At 42.1% G+C, this 26,669-nt stretch overlaps 1 protein-coding gene across 4 annotated transcripts in view; it reads right to left on the minus strand.

Moving 5' to 3' along the window:
• Positions 1–25,829, minus strand: part of adamts3 (ADAM metallopeptidase with thrombospondin type 1 motif, 3) — a 139,993-nt gene extending 114,164 nt beyond the window's left edge. For 3 of the 4 annotated variants that reach the window (XM_025897060.1, XM_025897061.1, XM_025897059.1), the window contains exons 1-3: positions 25,413–25,829; positions 25,023–25,044; positions 16,724–17,157 (exon numbers count right to left, since the gene is read on the minus strand). In XM_025897060.1, coding sequence (XP_025752845.1) covers positions 16,724–17,157; positions 25,023–25,044; positions 25,413–25,472 — 516 coding nt within the window. In that variant the 5' untranslated portion in view covers positions 25,473–25,829. The remainder of the gene's footprint in view (positions 1–16,723; positions 17,158–25,022; positions 25,045–25,412) is intronic. The other variant, XM_005451546.4, reaches the window with a different exon arrangement.
• Positions 25,830–26,669: the final 840 nt, after the last annotated feature.

Below are 26,669 nucleotides of genomic sequence, written 5' to 3' on the forward strand. Positions count from 1 at the left end.
ATCAATTTGAAATCCTACATCGCCTTGTTCTCCGGTTATCGCATTCACATGATGAAAACATAATCTGAACTTGAGGTCAAGGTCACCGGGATTCAAACTCATCGGAGATTTGCAGTAGTTCCACCTACAGTATCAGTCTGAAGCTCCCGGATCGCCTATTTCCAGAGTTATCACATTCATAAACTTAGGCGTCCACGCTGGCGGGGTGACAACAGTACCCCATCAACCTCTTACAGCTGGGGGGTAAAAGCACATATTGTGTGCCACCTGCCAGCTTGCCTCTGTGATCTCTGAGCCACAGCATTCGCTCTAAGCTCAACGTGGCCTTAAGAGACACACTCCGACTTTTCTTAACAAAAGGGCACAGAGTTGTGCAGTGTGTGTTTTTAACGACATAGGTGGCTGTACGTGAAAGGATTAAAGACACACTGCAGCGTTTCTTTTCACCTGCAGGAGCGCTATGGTGTCTTTTCATTTATCGTCTCAGACATGAGGATGCCAGTGAGAGCTTCGGCAGTCAGATAACAAAAGGCATTGAAAAAGCCAGTAAACATGGATTTTGAATGTTTTTTTGAGAACAGAAATGTGGTGTTCCTGTGCCAGCTGAAACACTGGCCCTGGGGTCCTCTTCTAGTTGAACACATGCACAAAACACCTCATCCAAAACACGTCCAGAAGGCATCTTAGTCAGACGCCTGGCTCGTCTCAATGCAGAGGAGTAATGGCTCCACACTGAGCCTCTCCAAAAACACTTCTTTATCTGTGTCTCACTGAGAGCCCAGACACCTTTCAGAGGAAGCTCATCTTCACTGCTTATATTCACAATCTTGTTTCTGGTCGATACACACGCTCGTGGCCGTAGGTTCAGCCTACACGCTCATCTCCGTCTTCACCACAGCAGAGCAGCAGAACATCTATCCCTATGGATGCTACATCAAACCTTAGAAATCCAGATCCAGACATATTATTACATTATTCACTCATTCACAGTGAAAAATCTCATTGTGACATCTTTGGATGTCCTGAAACACCAAGAACTAACAGCTGCTGACTGATTCGCCTACACCTCACAGCTCCAGTATAAACCACAATATAATTTCAATTCATCTCAATGCTGGAAATCAATCATTTGAATTATCATGTCAGGAAAGTCATGTCCAATCAATACGCACTTATTGGTCCCGTGTACCTGCTCGAGGGGTGAAACATGACCAATGAGGGGGTCTCAAGTATTCAGTAATGTGAAACTAGGTGATCTGTGGTTAAGTAACAGCCACTTCTTTCCATGGACGAAGGATTTCCAGCTGAACACTCTCATTTGTACTGAGATGATCAATGTTATTCACTTCATCTGGTTTCTAGTGTATATTTGCTCATTTCTATTCAATCATAGGTCAAACGTAGCACGTGCAGAGTCAGGATATAACTCGATCTCAGCATCATTATCTGTGTTTCAGCTGCTGTCAGAGTCCAAAATAGAACAAGTAATAAATTAAAAACTAAAGCGCACACAGAGTTTCTCATATTTAGAAAAAAAAGAAAGGATGATACATTTGGATGATTATTTTACCTGGAGAAACAGAACATAATTATCTCTTTTAGGAGAATTGAATTGTGATAACTTGAGGCCAGAATTTAGCACAAAACATCATGAAATGTCTCCGGCAGCAGGAATTCAGAGGAACTGAAGCTAATCCAAGAAAGGAAATGAGCACTGTTGCACTCTCAAGCTTGCATGCCTACCTTGGAAAGCTTTTTGGTGTTTCTGTTAGTCTACACCTGTTATTTCATGCCTAATTGATGATAATAGCCAGCAGTCAGCTTGTACACCCGGGTGTTTTCCTCACACTTCTGTCTGCAGATGGTCCAAAAGCTTCAAACTGCAGCTTTCTCCTGGTCACAAGTCCCACATTTAATGAGCTTATATCACTAGTGAGGAATTTTTAATGCATTTTGAAGGCTCGTGTAAGGTAAGGTAAGGTGAACTGAACTCAGCTAACAGGCTCTTGATCAGATGATTCAGGTGGACAACTGTCAGACATCAGAATATGAAAACTGCAGCTGGAAACAGCCTCATAAAAAAACAAAAAACACATTTGATAAAATAACCTTAGCAGAGTGCCTTGACTACCTGATTCCAATGCTTATATAAATATATACATAAATACACATATAATTCCCATCTCGCCCCTGCGGGCGGTTTATCCTTCAAGCTCGGGTCCTCTACCAGGGGCCTGGGAGCTTGAGGGTCCTGCGCAGTATCTTAGCTGTTCCCAGGACTGCGCTCTTCTGGACAGAGATCTCCGATGTTGTTCCCGGGATCTGCTGGAGCCACTCGCCTAGCTTGGGAGTCACCGCACCTAGTGCTCCGATTACCACGGGGACCACCGTTACCCTCACCCTCCACATCCTCTCTGAGCTCTTGGTACTTCTCCAGCTTCTCGTGTTCCTTCTTCCTGATATCGCTGTCATTCAGAACAGTCTTCTGTTTGTCTACCACCACTTTGTCCGTGTATCTATATATATGACAAATATTTTAAAATGATCTTAGGTAGTGCTGTGCTTCTGATCACTTGGTTCTCTAATTCAATTGCTGATCAAATACAGTTTAGAGGTAATAAATTCAATTAAAATAATAAATTAAAAATGTAAACACTTTGTGGTATCACTCTTGCACACCGAGTTTCTCTCGTTTCAGCGTGCGACCCTTGAAGCTGCGTTTGTGGATATCGGGTATGCAGCTAACATTAACGTGTTAGCTAACCCAGCTATGTCAGCTACTGTTCATGTGCTCAGCTGATAGTGAGGGGAGGGGCCGCGTACCTGTCTGCAGGTGCTGTGTGATGTAGTTTCACCTGGATGAGGCAAAGACAACACTGATGGTATCTATACGGTTGTAAATGAGTATTAATTTTAGCATGACTTAGTATCTGAGACTCTTTTTCAGTTTTTTGGCTCAGCCTAACCGGGACAGCCGAGTCTCAGTGTCTCTTGAATTTGGAGGTCAAAGCTAAAAGGAATTGTGACCTTACAAAAGACATTTTTTGCCTTAATTTCAACAACATTTGGCACAAATCTTTATTACGATAAAATAGCAACATTATTTGAAATCCCTGTGACAAAGTGTTCTGCAAAAGCAGCTTTCTGCCCTTTCACAGGGAAGATCTGCAGAGCAGTGAAGGTGTAAGGTGGCATTTTCAAACCAATTAATCAGAGAGAGACAAAACATTACTGAGTTTGATCATTTTAACGTATTTCTTCCTCTGAGACCTTCTTGATTTTAAAACACAGTGATCAGTTAGAGAAACACCGATGACACCATTCAGAGCCAGACCACAGACCAACTGTCATCCATCCAGAGATTACAGCGAGCACTACAAACCTAAAGACTTCTGCACGGGCTGAAACCGCTCCACTCCTAACTTTTAATGTCCATGAAATTGCTTATTTAGGACCAAACTATCTTCGTGAGAGCTGAATCAACACAGGCTATTGATGAAGAGGCAGCTGAAAATCTTTCTGATCAAATTCAGTCTGCAGCTTTCTGATGATTAACGTTTAACAGCTCGCGGTCGTCTCCTGCGATGGCCTAGCCGATGATAAGCGCTGCTTGCTTTTCTTTGTGGTGAGTCTCTGTCATTTAATCAATAGCCCAGTTTAGTTAGTTCACCATGATGAAAGGTTTCATAATCACATTGTATCGATTTACATTTTACACAGACGAGCGCTCAAATTGATCACAGGTCATTTGCTGACTCCCGTCTGTGAGCTGTCCTCCAAGTAACTTTTACTGAATGCTGTGGATAAAACGTATAAAACACTGATGTATGAAAACTAGACATGAGCTGTCCTCTCAGGTTTTTATATGACTACAACAGTTTAACTTTATGAATTCCTGTTATTTGTTAGGGTTTTACTACTGCGGCATTACTACGATGAGCCAGATTATGAAAATAAAAATGTAAATTTGAGTTGAAATCTTGATGCTCGTGGTTTAAACCAGTTCAGTCCCTCTTTTGCTCTTCACGCAGACTTCTCACCTGCAGGCAGCCAATCCCTCCTCAGACTACAAGCAACACCCAGAATAATCCCAGGGACATAAATCATGCCTATTCATGATTAGGATCATATTCATAAGAACACGACTGTTTACAGCAGAGGTATCCAACCCGTTTTGTGCCACAGACCGGTTTATGTCCAACAATACTTTCACGGACCGACCTTTAAAGTGTTGCGTATAAATACAACAAAATAAAACCAGTACCGGTATCAAAGAAAAGGAAGATTTATTCATAACACACGGGAAAAGACCCAGGGAAACCAAGTTAACGATAAAAACCCTGAAACTCTCGCGGCCCGGTACCAAACGACTCACAGACTGGTACCGGTCCGTGGCCCGGGGGTTGGGGACCTCTGGTTTACATTACAGGTCAGGGAGCTTTGTTTCCTGCAGCTGATTCTCTGCAGTCACCGGTGTAACTTTATACATTTAATGTCAAGAGATGACTGGTTGCAAGCTTTGAGAGCCACGAAATAAAACAACGAACTTGATTATACTGAATAATGAGACTGTAATAAAAAAAGGTGATCAAAGATATCATGTAAAATCACCCTCAGGATACCTTTAATTAACGTATTAGTAAAACTGTAGATTAGATAAAGAAGATACTCAGTAAAGCTTTTATGAACAGACCAGTTACATTTCACGTCGCCCACATTCAAGCCAGTAAAAAGTTATTATCTGGGAACCTCGGATATATCTTTGTGCTTCCCAACCACTGTGCGGTGGGACACGGGTGTGCCGTGGAAGATTATCCGGTTCCACCTGATTAGTACTCTAAGCGATCGGCGTGAGTAACGGGCAGAACAATTACATTCTCTTCCACTAGAGGGCCGTCCAACTACCTGCTCTAATTAAATGGGTTGCCAACCACCAGTAAAACAGAAGAAGAAATTGCATAATAGTCATGCTGTAAGTGAGACAACACAGCACTAATAGCAATCGATACATATTAGAAAAGGAAAAGTAGTCAATCCGACCTGGATCCTGGAGAAATTCCGACCCAGATGAAGGCCCTAGCAGGAGCAGCGGTCAGAAGAAAGCAAAAAAGGTATACTGGGGACAAACCGAGCCAATTTAGAAAAATCAATATGCTATTTGTGAGGGTTTTGTTTGGTGGTGTGCCGTGTGATTTTTCTAATGAGAATATGTGCCGTGGCTCCAAAAGGTTGGGAAACACTGGAATAAGAAAGAAACATTGGGGAAATGCGTCTGTAGCTGGGATGGAGCCTGTATGATAAAATCTGTAGTGAATTATTATGTGGAATCAACACTATAATTAGTGTGAAGGCAATAAATCAAAACACACTTTCCAATTCCACGAGCTTGCTGTGCCCTTGCTGAGAGTTTACTGTGACATATTTTCTGTGACCCAGTATTCGGCATTATCCGATATCAGCGGAGACAATGTCCTACCTAAACACAAACCTCAAAAAAGGGATCAGGAACCCTGTGTTCCATCAGTTTAATATCCCCAACATCAGCCCCTGCCAAGCAGACAGCACTCCTCTGCCAAAAAAAACACATGGGATTCAGCTGAAGGGCTCCAGTTTTTCAAAAACAGTCTCTTTCAGTCTAAACTTCTTAAGGAGGTCGGTGCGAACGTGCTTTCATTTGAGGAAAAAAACTGCAATGTTAAAAAAAGGCCTGGATTCAGCCGGGACACTGCCACCTTTCACCCTCCATGTTGTCCAAAGGTGTGTTTGCTTTGAAAAATGTGAGCAAACCTTCGTCATCATTACCTGACATTTTCATCCCCACTCTTTAAAGGAATTTGCAGAAGTTGATTTGTACGAATTTCGGCAGAGGTCTGCTGATAATCTGGAAAACAACTAGAGAGTATTTCTGAAAATGATAAACAGGAAACTGCAAAAACATCTCTGTCTACTTAATAAACGTCAAACATGGCAATGAGCCCTCTCACTGCTATCCTCAATATATCTGTGTGTGTTTGAAGTTTCCTCTTTGCTTCACTGGAAACAGTATTTGAAAAAACAAAACAAATCAATCTTAGAGAAGAGTGAAGTAATCAAAAGTATTATCATTTTGGCAAAAATATCAGGCAGCCTCTCCTCTCAGAAACAACGCAGGAATTCATTTGGTTGTGTCGTTTTGTGCCGCTCCACCAAACAGAGCAAACATTTACAGGCGGCTTTGAGGAGGCGGTGGGATTCCACACTTGACTTAAAATAAAACCTCGTGCCGGTGAATGGCTCTCAATGTCCGTCTGAAACGACAACAGAAAATGTGGGCTCGTCTTAGGTTTATACAGGTCACGATTAAAAATGTTTAAACATATAAATATCAATGCAAGCACCTCGGCACTGCACGCCGAGCCGAACCCACGACTGCAGAGGAGAAAACCTTTTGCATATCTTGGTGTGCCTCTGCCCTGCACCTCAAACCATATACCCAAACAGCTCTGGGGTCAAGCCTCTGCAACAAGCCTTGGCTAAGTCAACAGGGAACATTAAGAACTATCGGTGAATAAAACTCTTGTGCCCAGCTACAGTTCACCGCAAAGAGGAACTGGCTCACTTACTTTTTCTTTTTTTTTTCCTAATCAAATAGGATATTTTCTTCTTCTTTTTTGCCTTTTAGCCCCCGCCCCTCCTACACAGTAGCTCCAGATATGTCAGGAGCTGTGCATGTCCAGAATGCTCTTTTAAGTCTCTGAGGCCAAGAGTGTAGGCCACTGAGCACACGTAGCTCTCAGCAAAACATCAGCATGCTTTATTTGCTCATTTTGTCACTCTCGATGAATCTCAACATTGTAAACACTTCCGCCGAGGCTGCAGGAATTTGAGGAGGATGATCGCAGAATGAGTTACAATGAGCCTTTGCTCCGACAGCATACTGTTTTACCCATCAGACCTGCAGTGTATTTACACTTGCAAGTCTCACACACACACCTCAGACACAGCAGCGCCTCACCATTCAGAGCCGATTATGCAACATGACACACATTAAAGGTGGCCAAGCTTTGCACAGCTGCTGGAAAAGTAAAGGTTAATAATAAAAGTCACATTTACAGTGTTGTTCAGGTTAGGCTACCACACTGTCTGCATCTATCAGCTGATTCGTCAAGACCGTCTGTCTGCTCAGGTATGCTCACAAAAAACCCTTCATATAGAAAGAGAGGAGGAGGGATTTGTTCCAGCTGGCCCGTCCTCTATCTAACATACGACTGGGACTGAAGAGGAATTTCATGGTTGCTTTAAAGCAGTTCCATAAGTTACACTTTATTTGTCATGCTGGTACCCTGTGCTCCACACATGCATCTCTCACTGCAGTTGTCTTTTCCTCTCACACATCATACTTATCTTCACTATCAACAGCAAGGAAATCTGCATGCACTCATAAGCCAGATGTAGATTCAATCAAACAGATTTCTATTTAAACTCTTACAATCTGTCAGTCATGCAGCGACAGATTGAGCCTGTAGTCAATGACTCTCCATTTGAGTCTATTACTTTAAGATGTGTCTGACAGTGACTGCAGATTTTAGCCTCATTAGTCAGCTGAAGAATGCATGTTTAAACAAAGGCACGCTGTATAGTTATGCTTATGCATGCCAGTGAAGACAATTATGTATGACTCCCGCACAGCCGGCCTCTCACTCTTAGTATAACACATGAGAAAAACTTGCAGGAAAGATGATGTGCCATGAGAAAGTTTCATAACCCCGCCCACAAAAAGCAGCAAACCAGACCGCATATACATTTTGCCAATCTCCAGCTAAAGGTCATCTCCTGGTGGACCTCTGCACTGGTCCCAATACTCAGGCACGTTTAAACAGAACTCTGTTGTGTCAATATGGCAACTCTGATAAAGCTAAATATTAGGGAACTAAATATGATGAAGGCTGGTGGTGATGATGGCATCACGGCACTGACGGTGTGTCGCTGGGAGATACCTCACATTTTTATACCCAAATTTGAGTGAGTACACTAGACTTCTATGAGAAGTCAGAAATAAATCAAGTATAACATTCACCCACAGCATGTTTTTTGTCCTGTCTTCCTCCCCTAGCGCTCAACCGGTCACAGCAGATGGCCCCGCCCCTCCCTGAGCCTGGTTCTGCCGGAGGTTTCTTCCTGTTAAAAGGGAGTTTTTCCTTCCCACTGTCGCCAAAGTGCTTGCTCATAGGGGGTCGTCTGCTTGTTGGAGTTTGCTCTCTATTTTTGCTAGTTCTTTACCTTACAATATAAGAAGCCTCAAGGCAGCAGGTGGCTATAATTCGATGCTATATAAATAAAACTGAATTCAACCAAATTGAACTGAATTGACTTTATGTTATACTAAACATAACCTAAGACTCCAATACCATCATAATCATAAACTCACTGGAAGCACGTTTCCTGAGGTTATAGATCAGACATCTTGCTTTAATCAAAGGAGTCGCCCCCTGCTGGTCATCAGAAAGAATGTGAAGCATTTCCAGATGAGGTTTTCTTTTCAAACCCAGAAGCGACGACAGCACTGGGCTAACCTTATAAACAAATCCTCTTCATAATTATAAAGCAGCTGTAGCTGATTCATCTCATGGTCAATTAGAAGTTCATATAACATCAGATAATGACGCAATGAAATTCTTCAGTATGAATAAAAGTAGCGCACTTACATGAGCATGACTTCCTGCCTGAATCACATCAGTGGGCTTTTCGTGCCAAAGGAAAATCTGAGACAACGCCCTTGAACTCAAACTACTTCACAGCATCATCAAATTATGCCTTTTATATTGTTTTCAGTTGCATATTATGTGTTAAAGGTTTTGAGCCAAATACAAACTCATATTTAAGTTTGAAAATATTTAGTAATTAGATTCTTAACAGTTAATAAATGCAGATTTCTGTATCTGTTGCCATGGCAGGCCAACCAATAACCATCCGGGCAGTACGCTCAAAACTACAAACCTGGTGGCTCTAAAAAGAAAATCACATTTCACTGTAATCCATTTCATAGCTGAAATATTTTAGCCTGGACCAAAGTGGCAGACTACCACATGGTTGGCAGAAAGACACAGAAAGAGGTCTTAATGCATTATTAATGGCAACAACACAACATATGCTATGTCAAATCAGTGTCTCAATCCTCTCTCTGCTGGATGAAACACAGAGCCAGAGTAAAAGTCCAAAAATACATCAGACATGAGAAGCTTCCCCTCTTTCCCTTTCAGGGTAGCAAATAAAATATCTTCAGTATGTGAACCATCAGCTGTGTTCATGTGAGTGTACATGAACTGAGAGACACGCAGTGGGAGGAGGGTGATGGGAATGATACACCCCGCCTGACATCTAAAGGTCAGCTGAATTCCTTTGTCATTTACTCCGATTCTTTTTTAAAAGAGGCACGTGGTGCAAGTTTCAATCAGGTGACCAAGAAAAAGGAAGTATCCCTCCTTCTAACCATTTACGATGGACATACTGTAGCTGTTAAACTGCATTCCCTTTACTAAAGCTTCCAACAAACCAGGTGTGTTGAGGATCAAACGCTGTCATTATTCTCCCATAAACAGACCCAAATGAGCTCATGGAGCCCAGATTTCCTAAAACGGTGAAAAGCTCTTTATTTTTTCTATCCACAAGTTTCAGATGACGGGTATACATTTAGAAGGTTTAATAAACTTGCACATATTTAACTTAAAATCTTAAAAGTGCCTCAAAGACAGTTTCTGAAGCACACAAAGTGGTTTCCAAGTCGTATAAAAAGTTTCACCAACAGTGTGCAGACTTACTGAGTTCAAGACTTTTTATTCAACCAAGCAATAAGCTCCAGGATTCATCTTTTCCATGCAAATATCAGAGATAATCATTTCAAGGCTGTCTTTGCTTTTCAGATGAACCCAGAGAACTTAGCCTGTGCACTAAGCAGAACTTTTATAAATCACATGAATGCGGATATAAATGATCTATACTGATGGATGTGAGTCTCATATTATATATAATCCATATTTTCACAGTAACAATGTATTCAATTCATTTCAATTTTATTTATATAGCACCAAATCACAACAACATCCGCCTCACGGTGCTTTATATTGTAAGGTAGACCCTACAATGTATCAAATGACATTGTGAAAACAATAATGTAAAACAAAAAAGGGGGTTGCTTAAGAGGGTACGACTTACAGCCTTACCACCCTGATCTCCCTGAGCTCAGAGGCTCAGCAGAGTCAGGCCTGCTCAGGCCTTTGGGGGGCTGCCTGGGAACAGCAGGTCCTGTTGGCTGGCAGCTCTGGAGGTAGAGCAGATCATCTAATCTAATGAACCCTGAGCTATTCCCGATGCATCAGAGTGTGAATGAGACATGGTGGAGAAAAGTGTTACACGGGTCCAGTCCATTCATGAATCAACCAAACCCTCATCGCTTCGGCTTGCTTGACCCTTACAGTGAGTCTTTCCTCATTTTATGAATTTATTATAATAGCAGCACATTTAGCAGATAAAGAGCAAGCTCCATCTGTCAGGAGGTGGCACACAGAAAAAACAGCGTGATCATTTATCCAAGTGGCTTCGGATTTGGAAAGCAATCCAAAGTGCGACACACAGCAGAGCACACATCTGCATCCTTATAATTATTGTATCCTCCTTAACTCAAACAAGTAAAATAGTCCAGCTGTGCGATCAGTGCATTAAATAAAAATCTCTTACAGACATTTCAGTCCTCGAGCCTTAATCTGGAAGACCACCCAAGGACTGTTAGGTGGATAAGGCTTAATTGGAGCTGGAGCCTGTTTAATTCAGCACTTATTTCATTGCCAGCATCAGATTTTGAAAATCGTCACTCGCAAAACACAGATGAATTTGGTCTCCTCCTTCTCGTGCATGACTCACAGCTATGCTGTTTCTCTCGAGGAGTTAAAAGTGTCACAACTATCATAAGAGGAGACGATTTCATGTTATTCGTGCTGCAAATTTAATGGAGCAGGCGCCGCACGATAGCTTTGTGTCACTTTCTAATGACTTCATTGTAACTATAGGCCTCGGCTTACACGCGGCGGCTCAGCGAGTCAGATTAGAAACATAGATTTTAAATACCCAAATATGGAAACGAGTTACAAATGATGCAGGTTTTGTAAGAGAACTCGCACCGCGAATCTCTGGAGCAAACGTGAGAAATAACCAGGCCGACACTGGATTGCAGATAGAGCTTGAATGACATGCTGCTGATTCTTCTAGATCACTCCTCCATGTGAGCGAAGGAAGAAGAAAACAGAAGTCAGCAGTGACATGTTTCATGTTTTATGAAGGACCAGCTCTCCCAAGCTTTTCTGACATGCAACACAAGGGCCATCCCCCACGCAGGCCAGCAAAGATCGCCCTCGGTTCGCCCACTGCTGCTGAAGCAGAGGAAGTATCTGCCTCATAAGTATTTAGCTGCCAGGCTGCCTGCCTGCATGCTAGCTGCAGTAAAGACTTCCAGACAGCAGCCTGGCTATAATTAAGAAACCGTAAAACGCACACCTAGAGAGGGCCAGGGCTACCACTTGAGATCAAAGACCGCCGGCCCTCAACGACAGGCTTTTAGATCAGGAAGCACTGGTTTGGAGAGCGTTTGATGTTGGGTTCTGTAGTCCTGCGTGTTTTGGATTAAGGCTGCAAACATGAGCAGGAACAAGAATCAGTGCTACGAGCAGAGTGGATAATCTAATGCAAACTTACTAAATAAACTCTATTCTTTTTCTCTCAATTTAACGTCCCACATTCTTACTTTTATTGTGGCGATTTTACAGTTTCCTCTTTATTTTGCTCTCTGGTGTGATGTAACACTGGGAATGAGAAGTTACAGTAAATGAGGTCATTGTGTAATAATGACAGCTGAGAAAATGCCTGTAGAAACAGAAAGCGCAAGTATACGTCTCAATAAGAGCCGTCTGAAATGCTTCAGTGGGAACATGCAATACTTCTGTTGTTTTACTGATTGATCTGAAAACATGTCAAAGTCTCTCCAGCCTTCATCTCTCACTACAGTATCGTGTAACACGGCACTTTTCCTGTTGTTGTAACCGAGCTGATGGCTGGAGCTCAGAGTGAGTCAAATCTTTCTGTCATTCCAACAGTTTAGATCCTGGTAAAAGAAATGAAGTAAGAAAAAAAAAATACAATTTTTTTTAACCCAGATGTGGCAACGGGGCATGTTATCTTGAAATGCTGGAAAGCTGGAATACAAGGGGATAACAGGATGCTGGAAATAGTGTCCCTACCCTCATCTATGCCCACAGACGGGGGATAGAGATTGAAGGGATAAGATTATGGACAGAAGTGGTGGAGATGAGCTCTCTGGGCTCAGCTTTAGAGATGGGACAAGGAGCTGAGTCATACAGGAGGAGCTCAGAGCTGAGCTGCTGCCCAACCACACTGAAAACAGCTGGCTGAACTGGTTTGAACATCTGTGAGTATGGGATGGCTGAGGTGAGTTGGACACAGCATCCTGGACCAGAACACACTGGAGTGATTATGTTGCATCACCATAGACTGTTCTGGTGATCTCTGCTTAAACCGCGGCCCCTGGGACTCAGGTAAGCAGCAGATACTGGATGGACAGACTAAAATGTATTGTCCGTTAAAGGAAACAGTGAAGCATTGATCCAGTATTGTGTGTTATTTATGATGTTCATCTTTTTTAATAACCTTTGATACTATGACACTAAACCATGTGACCATAGAGCAGCAGCAGTCTTTTCAAATCAGCCTGCATTTGAGAATAACTGACCAACCTTGATGGGTTTTGGCATCTTCTGAGTGATGTCCCACCACAGCAGCATTTACAAAGCAAAACTTTCACATCCTGTATCCCCCCCCCGGCCCGACTCTCCTGCAAGGCTGGACTATAAATGTCTTGGGGAAAAAAAGACTCGGAGACACAGAATCTGCCCAAGTGATGAACTGCTTCCTCCAGCTCCAATCAAAGGAAACAGCCAAATCCTGCAGCTCGGAGGACGGACTTAAAGGTCAGACTGGCATTATCTTTGTCTTTGGACATGCCTGTCGCTGCAGTCGGTTTATTTTTAGAGATTATGTTTAGAACTTCACAGAGAGTTCAGGAGCTGTTCAGTTCAAAAACAAAATCGGAAAAAACTTTTAAAGCATGCATAATTAATTGGGTGAAAATTACAACTACCAGAAAGAGGAAATAAAACCTGACTGCATGTGTACTACTTTTTAAATGCAAAATTAAATATAGGGACTGGTCATTTGCAATCACCATATTTAGAACCACAAAGCAAAGCTTGGCCTTATTTTTGACTTCGATAATATCTTAAAATTTTAAAATATGATATTTTTTTCAAAAATCACATATCTGTTGACAATTTACCATCTAGCATTTGACAGTCTGTCCACTTTTTCACCTCACTCTCCTGCCTCCTGCTCTCTTCCTGCCCATCATTATTCCTCTGTTTGCATTAACAGTTAAACACACACACACACACACACACACAGTATGTCAACTAGAAAACAACTAATAATCTGAATATTTTTAAAGCAAATAAATATTACCTGGAGGGAATCTACAGCATGTCAACACACTGTAAAATTGTTTATTTTAAGTAAAAACCAAAGAGTGAGGGCAAAGCAGAGGCTGCCAGGATGTGTTAACAATGTTGCCTTGACTACCTGTCCACCTTCATACTTGATTCTCGTCGTGTCACTCGCTTTCTGCCAACTGCTTCTCTCTCTCCGTCTCTCCCTTCCCAGCCTCTCCCCCCTCGGTGTTGTCAGCCAAAAGGCCAATATAGCAGCCCTGTCTCTATCAAATTCAAACATTGTTCTAGTTTAAATTTGGGTTGCTTCTGGTAACGCAGTCAAGCCAGTAATGAACATTCTCACTCAGTGTTTGCCATCAGAAGATTCAGGCACTGAAAGAAATGTACCCTTTGCACCTGAACGGTTCACTGCAGCATGCATTAATGGACTCCGTCACTAGTTTCAAGTGTTACATAATACATGAATGTCAGTCAAACAGCAAACACCCTGCTTCATCATCCAGTTCACTGTAAATGGGAATGTTGTTTAGCAAATGTAGAAACCAGTTTGACTGCCTGACCAGCAGCGTCATCAGTTTTCAATCAGATCTACGGCCCGTTTGTAACAAGAACAAAAAACAAGATGACATCAGTCCCAATGCTCAGCTCAAGGCTTCAAAATAACAGTTTACAGAGTAACAGATGTCACAGATGGGAATAGCCATCTTTTATATACAGTCTAAGTGAATGATCAGTAATAAAGCCACATTCAGCTCTCTGAAAAAAACCTCTCTGAATTAAGCTCCTTTAAAATGCAGATGTTTGTCAGACCTCTAACAGACAAAATCTAACTTTATTTAATACTACGCCGACTCACACCACTACTACTGAAATAACAATAATAATAAACTTTGTTAGCACTGTTGCCTCACAGCAAGAAGGCCCTGAGATCGATTCCACCATCAGGCCGGGCTCTTTCTGTGTGGAGTTTGCATGTGCTCCCTGTGTTTGTCTCTCCGGGTACTCTGGCTCCTCCCACAGTCCAAAGACATGCAGTTAGTGGGGATAAGTTAATTAGAAACTCTAAATTGCCCATAGGCATGAATGTGGGTGTGAACGTCAGTGCGAATGGTTGTCTGTGTGTGTGCCCTGCGACAGACTGGTGACCTGTCCAGAGCGTACCCCGCCTCTCGCCCTAAGACAGCTGGGATAGGCTCCAGCGCCCCCGCAGCCCTGAAAAGGAGAAGTGGAAGCGAAATATGGAATAAACTTTGTGGATTTAAATGAATAACTTGTATCTTTGGTTTTAAGCTATACGGGTTGACGTTACAGAAGCTGAAACAGGAACAAAGCTCCACATAAAGCTTTATTTTCTTTAGACACAGATAAAGAAAAAAAGGGCGTTCAGCCGCAGTTTGTTATGTGGGGAGATTTCAGATTTGCTTTAACATGGAAATGATTCTGCGTCACAGTGACTCACTTTCCTGCTGCTGCACTGTGACACAGTGTGAACTCATTACTTCATTATGCTCCACAATACAAAGACGGTATCCACTGACAGGAACATTTAGGTTTGATGTCCAACAACAGAATCATTACGCTGAGCGATATTTATTATTTTCCTGAATGCCTTGTGATAACCCTGCCATGTTTTTTACTGAACCGTGTCACATTTTTCAAAGGCAAACCTACAATCTGAGGGGGCAGAAATGAAACTGCATCTCTATATACTTCCACCAAGGTCCATAATTTGGCAGTAATACATGTAAATAGGTTGGAGTTGGCTGCCTAAAGGTTAAAAAACATTTAAAATGTTCCAGTTTTGAGGCTCTCCAGGTGGCTTCGTTTCACCTTCAAAAAAGAACAATAACGTCTTTGTGATTGTAATTACTGTGATCATGTTCGAGTGTTTTTAGTACCTTTCGGGCAGCCGCAGTGCACCGAGGCACAGATACGCAGCCTTTGGATATAAACAGCACAGTTAGTAATCATCACAGCCGGCACCTGCTAACAAGTGTCCGCGCTCCTTAGCCTAGCCTTGCTTGCTTGTGTCTTCATCCCACGCACCGCCACTGTCATCCAAAATTAGCACACAGTGACCTGTCTCTGTGACGCTGTAATTAGTCATGCTGGTTGCTCAGGCTAGCTGCTATACAGGCACAACGTTGCTATGCTCACCATCTTGGTGTGGCAAATATTTTGGCCAAATATTGAGGCAAGATAAGTCAAGGGATCAACACATTTATCACAATCTGTCACGCAGACAGTGTGAAAATGGGTCCTGTACAATGTTTGAATTTGAGTTTAACGTTTGATGAGATGTTTAAAATGAAACTAAAATAAAGAGTATTTGTGCAAAAGTCACGTCCCATCATATGTCAGAGATCAGTTTAGCCAGCTAGTGGAGGATTATGAAGCATAAGGATGTGTGAATATGTGATATAAAGCACAGCAAATCTAGTTTAACTCTCAGTGCATCGAACTTTTTACTTTCTGTTAGGAGCTTTGCTTTAACTTTGTCATGAATATCTGAAGCATTAACTTTCCAACACAGAGTCAGTCCTACAGCACTACAAATGTTCACCTTAGAGAATTAGCAGTAGAAATTCATTTTTATTTCAGTCTCTCCCACTGAACAGCTCAAAAACGAAAAAGAGAACGCCACAAGCGCTGTCCGTCACTTCCCCATCAGGAAGGTGATTTTTGGAGGACTTTCTTTGTGTTGCATTTCAAAACTCTGCAGTATTTCAACTAGAGCTGAAGGAATTTGGGTTTGGCCTATTCTTTCCTTAAATGCAGAGATGCTCCGCTGGCCAACTCTAAGAGATTTTGGCTCTGGTCGTTGCCCAATGACGGCCCAAGTGTTTTATGAGGGGTGATAGGGAGGATGGGACTGCAGACTTTTAGAAAGGACAAAAGGAACTCGTGCTTTATGTTGGGAAGAGGTTAGAAGGAAAATCCCTTCACGAATGCAATAGGAGACTACTCACCCGTGACAAACCTCTGTACAAAAAGTACAAAAAGCTATTACGTCCGCAAAAACAATGTGCTGTAAAAATGCCGAGCAGTGATGTAAAGGAATGCTACAGACATCTAAAATCCTTTGGTGTCAGTTGATAAGGTCATGGCACTTTTGAAATGAAAAGCACTTTCATGGGGTGGGAAGGGAAGGAGTTTTACTGCTGAGGAAGACTTACCAGCCCATCGCAGTTGTTAATGGCAACCGAGGCCCCGGGGACGTCTGTGATGTCACCGGTAAAGGTGCAGTCTGTCTTGAGCAGCTCACGGCGCAGTATCCTCTCCGTGCCATTGGTGGATTCAGTCTGGTTGGCGCCCACGCTAGAATCGTTGCCAGCACCGCCGTTTCCGAATCCCGGGACCTCGTCGTGCCACTCCACCATCGCGCCAGGCGCCACCAGCCTGCTGTTCAGCCGCAGACGAAGGTGAAACTCCTTTCCAAAGGCAGTGATGTTGAAGAAAAGCCTCTGTTCAGTTTCACCGTTTTCAAGCACCTCCCTCTTAACACGCTGCTTGTGAGTGGCGGAGAGCAGGTGTGACAGGTAGTGTCCGTGGGAGTCGGTGCTGAAGGGGGTGACCAGGCCGTATTCTTTCAGCCGGCTCTTCAACTGCTCTGTGAAACAACACAAGAACCCAGCAAAGTTAGTTTTTCCAAAAAGCAATAAAATAATATCAAATCAGTCTTTTCCTCTAAACACATCAGAGTCAGCCGAGGCCCGATTATCCCGCATGCTCGAATCATCCTTTTATCACTGGATATTGTAACAACCAGTTCATCTTTTCTTTTAGTCAACTAATGTTCCTCTAAGACTGCAGAAGCTTTGACATTCGAACACTTGGACTTGATTTTCTTTCACCTAACATTTTGACCTTCATTTTTTTGTCTCTGCCGACTCAAAAATGAAACATTGGACTAACTGATTCACCATGTTTACCTTCTTAGTCCAACGACAGAGAACTAGGACACCACAGCTGAGAGCCAGACTGACTAGACTGAGTTAAAACTCTGAGACACATTATTAGGCCAACAGAAATGCTAATAGGATTGTGACACTTGCATATTTATGTTGAATAGTTTCAAAGGCATCTAAGACCGGGATGGGAGTAAGCGGCAGTGTTAGGGTCATATTTTCTTTCACTTGGACGAGGTTCCCTGACCCTGCTTTATGTCACGGGCAGAGCGACAAAATACTCTGAGAACAACAACAATGGGACAAACTTACAGTCCCGGTGTCGTGTCTACAGTGAAACTATGAGCACACCTTATTCCGTGTTTAATCCTCACTATTCCAACATTTCCTAAATCATATCTCTGGGAAACACAGCTGACCTCACTGATTGTGAAACCTCCGGGATTGGCAAACGTTTTGAAACACTGACGTCTGCGTGGATCGTATCACTCCTCGTTCTTTGGTTCTGATGTGTCACACCAATTTCAAATGATCATTTTCCAGACGAAAACAAAGACATTCACCGTGGATAATGAACTACAGGCGCTGCTGAGCTCACTGTCTAAACTCTGCTACTGTACTTATGCCTAAGTAGCAGCTGTATCACAGCAGTAGGACACTGTACGGCATCCCACGTGGCATATTCTGCTGTCCTGCTGCCACATGGATCAACACCAGAATATGTCATGTGGGATCTTGCATATGGCACTGCACTGAAATATAGATGAGCCAGGTTTAAAGATGTCCTTGAGCAGCATAGGTGTCGGTTACTACTGGGCTTACTGTGAGTTTCATGACGGCCGGTGGTGCCGGTGTTGCTTCGTAGTCATTATGATTCTGATTCTGTCTGAAAATACTTATTTTCTCACCACTGTTGCTCTTCTGCTGACACAAAAAAATGTAACACCAGCACAAGCCAGTTTCATCTGTGCCATTGTTTTAACATATTGCTTTGTTTCACCCACTTCCTTGTTCATTGGCTCATTTGTGGTCAACCCAAATGTACCAGGAAATCTGTGGGCTTTCTCAAACACTTTCAGATTTAGGAAAATTCCATCCGAGCTTGGTTTGCTTTTCCAAGAATCTTTGGTTGGAAAAAATCTAACAAGAATATTGAAAGCGTGTAATTATCTTGCTGCTTTTGACCAGGAAACATCAAACAGGTGTCAATGGGGAAACTAAAATTACATATCTGAGGACGTGACTTCACACAATCACGGTGAGCATGCACGTGGATGCATGTGATGGCAAGAAAAGACCTATTTTAGAAGCATTCAAAGCAAAGACTGCAGGTTTCATGAAGCCAAAGTATGACAATGGTACTGATGTTTGAACTTAAAGCAAACAAACATCTAAATCCTTTTTTCCTCCCTGTTGCATCACCCTAACATTACTATATCTGCAAAGCAAGGATGGCGCAGAGTTAGCTGCCTGATACTGAAAGATTTGGAAAAAATTACATCAGTTGTACCGAGTACTACATATTTTTCCACAGAGTGCATTTAAGCAATGAAAAGACACAGTGCATCAAAAAGAAGCCAGAAATGTGTTCAGCTTGTTGTGTGTGTTTAAAGAGCAGGCTTTCACTGCTTAATCCTCATGAGGAAGAGGTCTAATATAAAGAGTCATTTGTCCCGCTTAGAGGACTATTTTTTAAAGCTAGAAGCCACGCAGATTTGGATTTTAGGCACTGATTTTGGATATAACTCAACGTCTCTATCGATTAAACTTGTGATATTTTCAGGTAACCACGCCCGTTCTGATGTTTGATGTAGTGTGTCGTTCCTGCTCTGGATTCAGATCGTTCGCCTAAGACTACAAAACGCCCGCTGATATCACTGTTGATGTCTGCTACTACAAAGTCACACCTCGCAGCTGCCGGGTCACGGGTTAAACTGGAAACACACAAAAAGGCTTTTAGCGCAAATATGACTGTGGCTAGCGTGCTCCAAAAAATGTAAACGCAAACAGAAAAAAATAACAACTTTACTGCGGTTTGATGATGTGTCAAAAACAACCAGGTCCATATGCAGCACAAAGCCCGAGTTCAACTGCAGCTATTTTTAATTGAGACATTAAACGGCAAATGTCTCTGGCTGACCTGTGAGTGTTTGATGGTGTATAATACTGTATATCTATACACAAGCTGACTGGTTTTCTTTAACAGTTAAAATAAAATTGAAATTAAAAGCAAAGTAAAGCTAAATAAAACACATTTCTCATGTAAAAACACAAAAACGGATCCAAACCTGGAGGAGAACAGAGGCTTGTTGGAGGATTGTACTGGATCCAGACATTTACCAGCTACATTAATCTTCTGCTGGGCAGGTATTCGGTTTTTAATTTAGTGTTTCAAACACTAAATGTGGAAAAAGAGCATCGCTCACACAGCAGCGATCGGACTGCGGTTCACCTTTCACTAACTTGGCACCTCATTAGATTCACAGAGTTTATTTATGCCTGGTTACGCAGGCAGAGGCTGCATGACAGAAAAAACTAAAAAATAAAAACATCCTGTTGCATGTATTGTTCTCACTAAGTGATCATTTTACACATAATTACAGCTGTAATCACAGCACAGCTGTTGTCTGTGTGACGTGTTTTGTTGGAGTATCCCAGTATTCCCATTATTATCTGACAGGGATCCATTTACAGTGGAGAGCGCGAAAACCGAGATTTTCTGCTTAAAGGGAACATTTACTTTAGATTTAAGTTTGTCGGACCACGGTACAGATTCACTCTGCAACGATGAGGTAAGTGAACAGAGCTGCACATATTAGACATAAATAACTTGTACTAAATGAAAACAAACACAAACATGCTTTACAAGAAGCACGATTAGAATCCCAGACTTTATACATAAAAGTGACAGGTTAAAAGAAAAGAAACAAAAACATATACAGGTGTTTTACAAGGTCGTCTAACAGGAAGGCTGCAGCTTTACTTAAAAGAAGCACGAGTCCGAACAATACAAGTGAAAGATGAAATACACTGAACGGATACGACCACACAGCACTCACAATATACTTCAAGGGTTACCCACCAAAGACCTTCAAGCACAAATCCCTCAGTGTCACAAAAGAGTCAGTTAAAATCCATTTTCTGATTTCTTTTCTGTCCTGTGTCCATTTAACTTATATTCTCTCTGTCAGAAGTTCTGACGACGATATTACAGGAACACACTAAAGCACATTTCAAATGAAGACCATCTATGAGGGGCCAGAGCAGCTGTGACAGCAATGAAATACTGGAATACACTCCTGATCAAAAATATTATACCTCAGTGGCACTGACACATCAGCCAAAGCAATCGCTCTTCAAATTCAGCAGTTAATCCTAATTAAGCTCCATAATTCTGGTTTTCTGGATATAGTGTGGCTGTCTACTCCTGATATTATCTTTGATTTCTCTCTTTTTTTTAATCTCTTCTAGTCTTGTTTGGTATTTGGAGTTGAATATGAAATTTTGGACCATATGAAAATGTGTGTAACAAAAGCAAAGAGCGACGTTTGTGGCTTGGCGTTTAAGGGCTAGTGTGCAGACAATGAGCAGTCTTTCAAGCTGACTTCCCAGTTAATCAGGGAAGATGGTCCCTCTGCTGTCAGTCATTCCATCATTGCTGCTGAATGTTGTTTCTAAATGGTGCCTTCACAACAGCTTTGCTCTTGATGTGTGAGAACATCAGATCCTGGCATTTAACTGAAAGGTTCGCCGACACTGCTCATCTTATCCAACCACCACAAATTTACATGTGACACAAACCTCTGCTGCAGTTGTCCATATAGAGCAAAACATGTGCAAAGAAATACAAAGCACATGGGCAGCAGTTTCGTAAAGTTGAGCTGAGACATGCATTTGATCGACTGACTCCTCCAACAGAGGCTGATGAATCAAAACACAGAAATAAAACCTTAGTGGGAACCATCAGGAAAGTTGGGATGAAAACTGCCTTCAAATTCTCTACACAGAATGAACAAGTGGTGCTTCAGGGTAACGACGAGTGACCAATCAAAAGAGAAAAATCATGAAAAAAACAATAGAAATACGTAAATCCCGCTCCAGCTACATTTCTACCAAAGACTGTGGACATTTTAAAGGAAAAATTTAAATACCTCTCTAACACAACATCACAGAGTTTGTTTCGTAAAGGTGACATTCCTCCATCTGTCAGTGTCGACACTTTACTGTAAAACACTTTGTACTATTCTTCCTTTAATTTGTCAGCGATATACGAGGTATTGTACACCTCAGAGACCTGGCACTGCTGATTGGCTGATATATTACCTCAGTTTGTAAAACTGAACACAGAAAATTCAGTCAATTGCCACTTCAAAGATAAAGGCACTGTGCTAGAAACAAGCAGCTTTTGTCCTAAACTATGAAACACCAAAGAAAGATCCAGGTGCAGTTTACGTGCACTGTAAATGAACCAGTCTGTTCAAAGAGCAGTCCGACCATGTTTGAAAGCAAAGCAAGGAAACAAGGTTACCACAACAAGGATGGATGACATGGAGTCAAGTGTTTCTGAACACATTTCTAGATAATCCATCTTTAACCCTTTACCTCTTGAAAGCCTGCTAGGAGTAATCCTCGAGGCTCTTGGAGGTTTCTGTCATATTTCAGCCTGCTTTTAAAACAATGAGACAGGATGTGCATCAGATGTTAGTGAGGCCAGTCTCTGCTTGCGCAGCTACCCTTGAAAAACCCCCAGAAACTATTCTAATGGTCATCAAACCACATCTTTATTGATATATACTGAATTTTAAAACTCATAAGGGTACACAGGAGGTCGTCAAATGCCGGGGGACAGAGTTAAAAGCATTACAGGCTGAAGAAATGAGCTGGAAAATTACCTTTCACACTACCTCAAACTCACCAACTGCTGCTCAAAGAATTGTTGGACAATCCAATCAAAGGTTATAAAGCTGTGGACTGGGCAGCACTGCCTTCAAATTCTCTACACAGAATGAAACAGTGGTGCTTCAAGATAACGATGAGTGGCCTCACTGAATGGTATAAATGAGTGTGACTCATGTGCTGTGGCCTGTCCCAGCTACATTTCTACTAAAGACTGTGGAAAAAGTTAAAAAGCTCTCTAGCACCATCACTGTAGCACCACATCACAGGGTGTGTTTCATAAAGGTGGCGTTCCTCCCCCGGCAGTGTCGAAACCTTACTAAAACACTTTGTACTGATTCTTCAGTTGCCACCAGCTGATAGGCTCTGTGGTTAAAAACACACCTTAGCATCAGCTGAGCCCTGACACAACCAGCTGCCAGTCAGGAGCAAAGAAATAAGGAAATAACAAATAAAAAAACAAAAAAAATTATTCACCTTAGAGCCAACAAATACACATTTGTGCAAATTTTCTTGATCCTTTTACTTTCTGTAGAGTCACCAAACCATCTAAACAGCATAAAATTGCTATAATTTGTTGTACCGAGTCTGATGAATCGAGCCTGTTCACAGGGAAATGCAGTGAGATGAGACAGACACATAATCAGCAACCCTGAATTTGTCAAACAGGCTCTTTTTCCATCCTTTTTGCTGACAAAAATGTTACCAGTAAGTACATGAAGAATGTGACAACATGTTATCAGAGCACCGATGAACTATCATCGAAGAAGAAGGAGGTAACATGACTTTACCAAAGCAAAGCTCTGATTTAGCTTTAAGGCGGTCAAAGCAGCTTTAAAGTAGTGAAGATGGACCAGGAGACAGCAGGTGACAGAAAGCTGAGGCTAAACCTACAGTGACCTGCATAAAACTACAGTCAAGTGGGACAATTTTCTTCCATTGTTTATGTTTTCATGCCAAAAATTAAATCTTAAATCAAACTTTTTTCTTACTGCGGAGAAAAGCAGACTTTCTCATAAAGAAGATTCATTAAATGCTGATCAAGACATCGGCAAAAAATTTGGTAGAAGCAACAATTTATCTCATAATGCAAATTTATGCAAAAAAAAAAAAAAAGCAAAAAATAAATAAATAAATAATGCAAATTTCCAACTCTGTACTTTTACTCTTAAATTGTGCTAGAACAGCTTTGCAGCTTATTCATGTTGTACTGCAGCCCCGCCCCTCAGCTCACCTGCGGGCTGTAAGGAGACATTTAGCCCCTCAGATGAGACGACAGTATGATGGATATAATCACAACAGATGTTGGAGCAGTGAGGTGGGAGTGTGAACCTCGATATGCTCGGATGAAACCATTTAGCACTCACACGCAGGTGACATCACAGAGGTATTCCAAGGAAAGTAATGGATTACTAAATTACTTACTTACTTAGTGCTTTTTTGGTGTGTTTTTTTTTCTTTCTATCCAAATAACTGAAGAACCTTTGTCACAAGAGTAACAACATAATTGTACCAGTCATGTAATTACTGAATTTGTAATGCGATTACATTACAGTTAGCGTTATACAATTATGCTTTACTCCCCGACACGTGCCTTGGTGATACTGGTTGCCAAGAGCAAAGAGTGTTTGTTTTCAATCGTGGTTTAGTTCAGTTTAGGTTCAGTTTTGGGATAAAATATTCCTTTTCACAGATCTAACCCTGCCTTTTGAGAAATTACACTCACAAGTGGATTTAAATGTGATGTCGAGGGTTCCTAACCACGCAGCCATATGTGACAAGTTACAGCTGCCACAGCTGGATGTATTTAAAAGAGGCCAAAGGCAGCATTTGATGCCCTGGGAATGAGGATGATCGTCAGGGGTTAACCATAAACCCAATCAGGGTCTGACCTTCACTAGGAAAGAACTTTATATTTGCTTCATTATATTTCAGCAGATAGGACCTTTGATGTCCTCCCCATGTTTACCTTCTGCTTCCCATCCCTTACAATTCAACCTGAGCTCACTCAGTTTTACAAATAGTAACAGAATCAACAGGAAAATCCACAAGATTTACTTTTTCATCTATTATTTGAGACCAGAGAAAATGAAATCTAAGCAAAAGAAATCTCCTTGTAAAAGTTACAGAAGTGGCAAATTAAGAAAGGCCCAGCCAAATGAGCAAGGGAACTGCTTTACAAGGCCGATAATGGCCACATGGAGCAAACAGTGGCTCACTACAAGCAACGGGGAACCACAAATGTTCAGCCCACAGCCAGCTGTCATCTTGCTGTGTGAGGGCCCTGGAGGTGTTCAGAAGATAAGGGCCAGTGTAAAAGGATCCTACGTGGACACTGCTGCAGCTCACTTGTTCCTTAACCTCAGAATGAAGAACAGATGTTCAGGATTTCGAGGAGGAATTTTCTTTCCTGTATAACAAAGCCCGTGAAGCAGCTTGCTCATGCAATATAAGTGTGTATGTGTGATAGAGGACTCTGTGTGTAGGGTGCTAGGGGAGGGCGAGGGGGTATATTACAGAGCTCCTCACACACAAACTCCCCTCCCACTTTGATCTCAGTGATCCAACTTGTCCTCATGAGTTTCTTCTCTGACTGGGGAGAAACTCCTCTGCATTTTTTCTACACACATCTAATTATTAACAAAACGAACAGAAATAAAGCCAGACTTACCCTCTCTATCTACTTCACCAGCCTGTAAAAGAGAGAAAAGAGCTCGTTAAATGCGGCACACGCCAGAAGGAAATGATAGATCAGAGTCTGAGATGTCCAGCGGTAACAACACAGCAGCTCTGGAGTTTTCTGTGGGCCGTGCTGCTTGTAAAAAGTCCGAAAATACCTGTTTTACATCCAAAGGGCAAAACTCAGACGTCTGCAGTGTCAACATGTATTTCACAGAAGTGTTCAAATTTACAGAGCCGAAAGTTCAGAGACTTGTAGTTGTGTCGTTCCACTTTTTCTCCGCTTTACAGCTGAATTCGTTTAATATTGACGGGATTCAGTCAAACTGCGCGTATTTATATGCGTAAAAGGAAGCAACGGCGAAGCGGTGCAGACACTTACCTTAGCAGCTGAAGTCAGTACAAGTCCTACAAGTAGTAAAGCTAGTGACAGGACAGCCATCACGAGTCTTAAATGACAAAGTACAAAAAACAAAAAACGTTATCCCAACGTGAAATTAAAATAAGGGGGAAAAAAGAGACAAAAATCTTTACGCAAACGTGACCCGGCTCATTCAAAACTTATCAAACTGGATGTGCGGTCAATGCCTCGGTCTTAGGTAAAAATCAGAAAAAACAAGAAGCAACATAAAGTAGTTAAAGTTTCATTAAAGCAGGAGTGAAGCGAGTTGCGACACTTTTGTCATTCAGTCAGTGTTTTTCTGATGACTGAGTTTCGTGAAAGTTTTGGTGAAGTTAGTAGGACACCCCTCTCTGCCGTGACCGGACAGAGCAGCAGTGTGTAGCTCTTGCAACCTGGCACCAGCCTCCGCTGGCTAATAAACGCAAGACCAGCCCTGTGTGACGTCACTATGTGAGTCCGAACACATGGAGGGACAGGAGGAGGAGGAGGAGGATGAAGAACCCAACCCCCATACCCCTCCCCTCCCTCATCTCACCACACACAAGTGAGCGACTCAACAAACAACAAGAAACTTATCAACTCTAACGATGCCAGCAATAATCCCGCGAAGAAGAATTACAGGCCGGCGCAGGACTCAGGTATTTATTTAAAATCAATTTCTTGTTCTTTAGTGGCGCGTACCGTGGGTCACCGAGAACCCACGGAGGACCAGAGGGAAGAAACACGTGGAAGAAAGTAGTTGTATAAATAGATTCTCCTGATTGTGCTAATACGGATGTTATTAGATGAAAAGTGGCTCCAAAGTGGGGAAACAAATACTCTTCACTTAGATAAACTGCTGCTTAAGTGGTAACTTCAATTAAAACTACACATTGTGCAGGATACTATTCATATTATTGGATTATAATTAATGACTTTCATGTGTAGAAAACTTCTAACACTGAATTATATATTCTAGATTTAGATTTTTTTAAACTGCTGCAGTCCTGGGTTTAAATCCACTGGCCACATGGGACTTTTTTCTGGTCAAGCTTCCTCCTGCAGCCCAGACATGCATGCTTGGTTAATGGGTGAATCTAAGTTGGCTGTAAGTGTGAGTGTGGATGTGAGTGGTTGTCCGTCTCTCTGTGTTAGTCCTGGCAGCTTGTCCAGGTGTGCCCTGCCTCCCAGCCTGTGAAAGCTGGGATAGGCTCCAGGCCAACCGTGACTCTGGCCTGGATTAGCAGAGAAAACTGC

Source organism: Oreochromis niloticus, linkage group LG12 (assembly GCF_001858045.2).
Source record: "Oreochromis niloticus isolate F11D_XX linkage group LG12, O_niloticus_UMD_NMBU, whole genome shotgun sequence".
Taxonomy (NCBI): Eukaryota; Metazoa; Chordata; class Actinopteri; order Cichliformes; family Cichlidae; genus Oreochromis; species Oreochromis niloticus.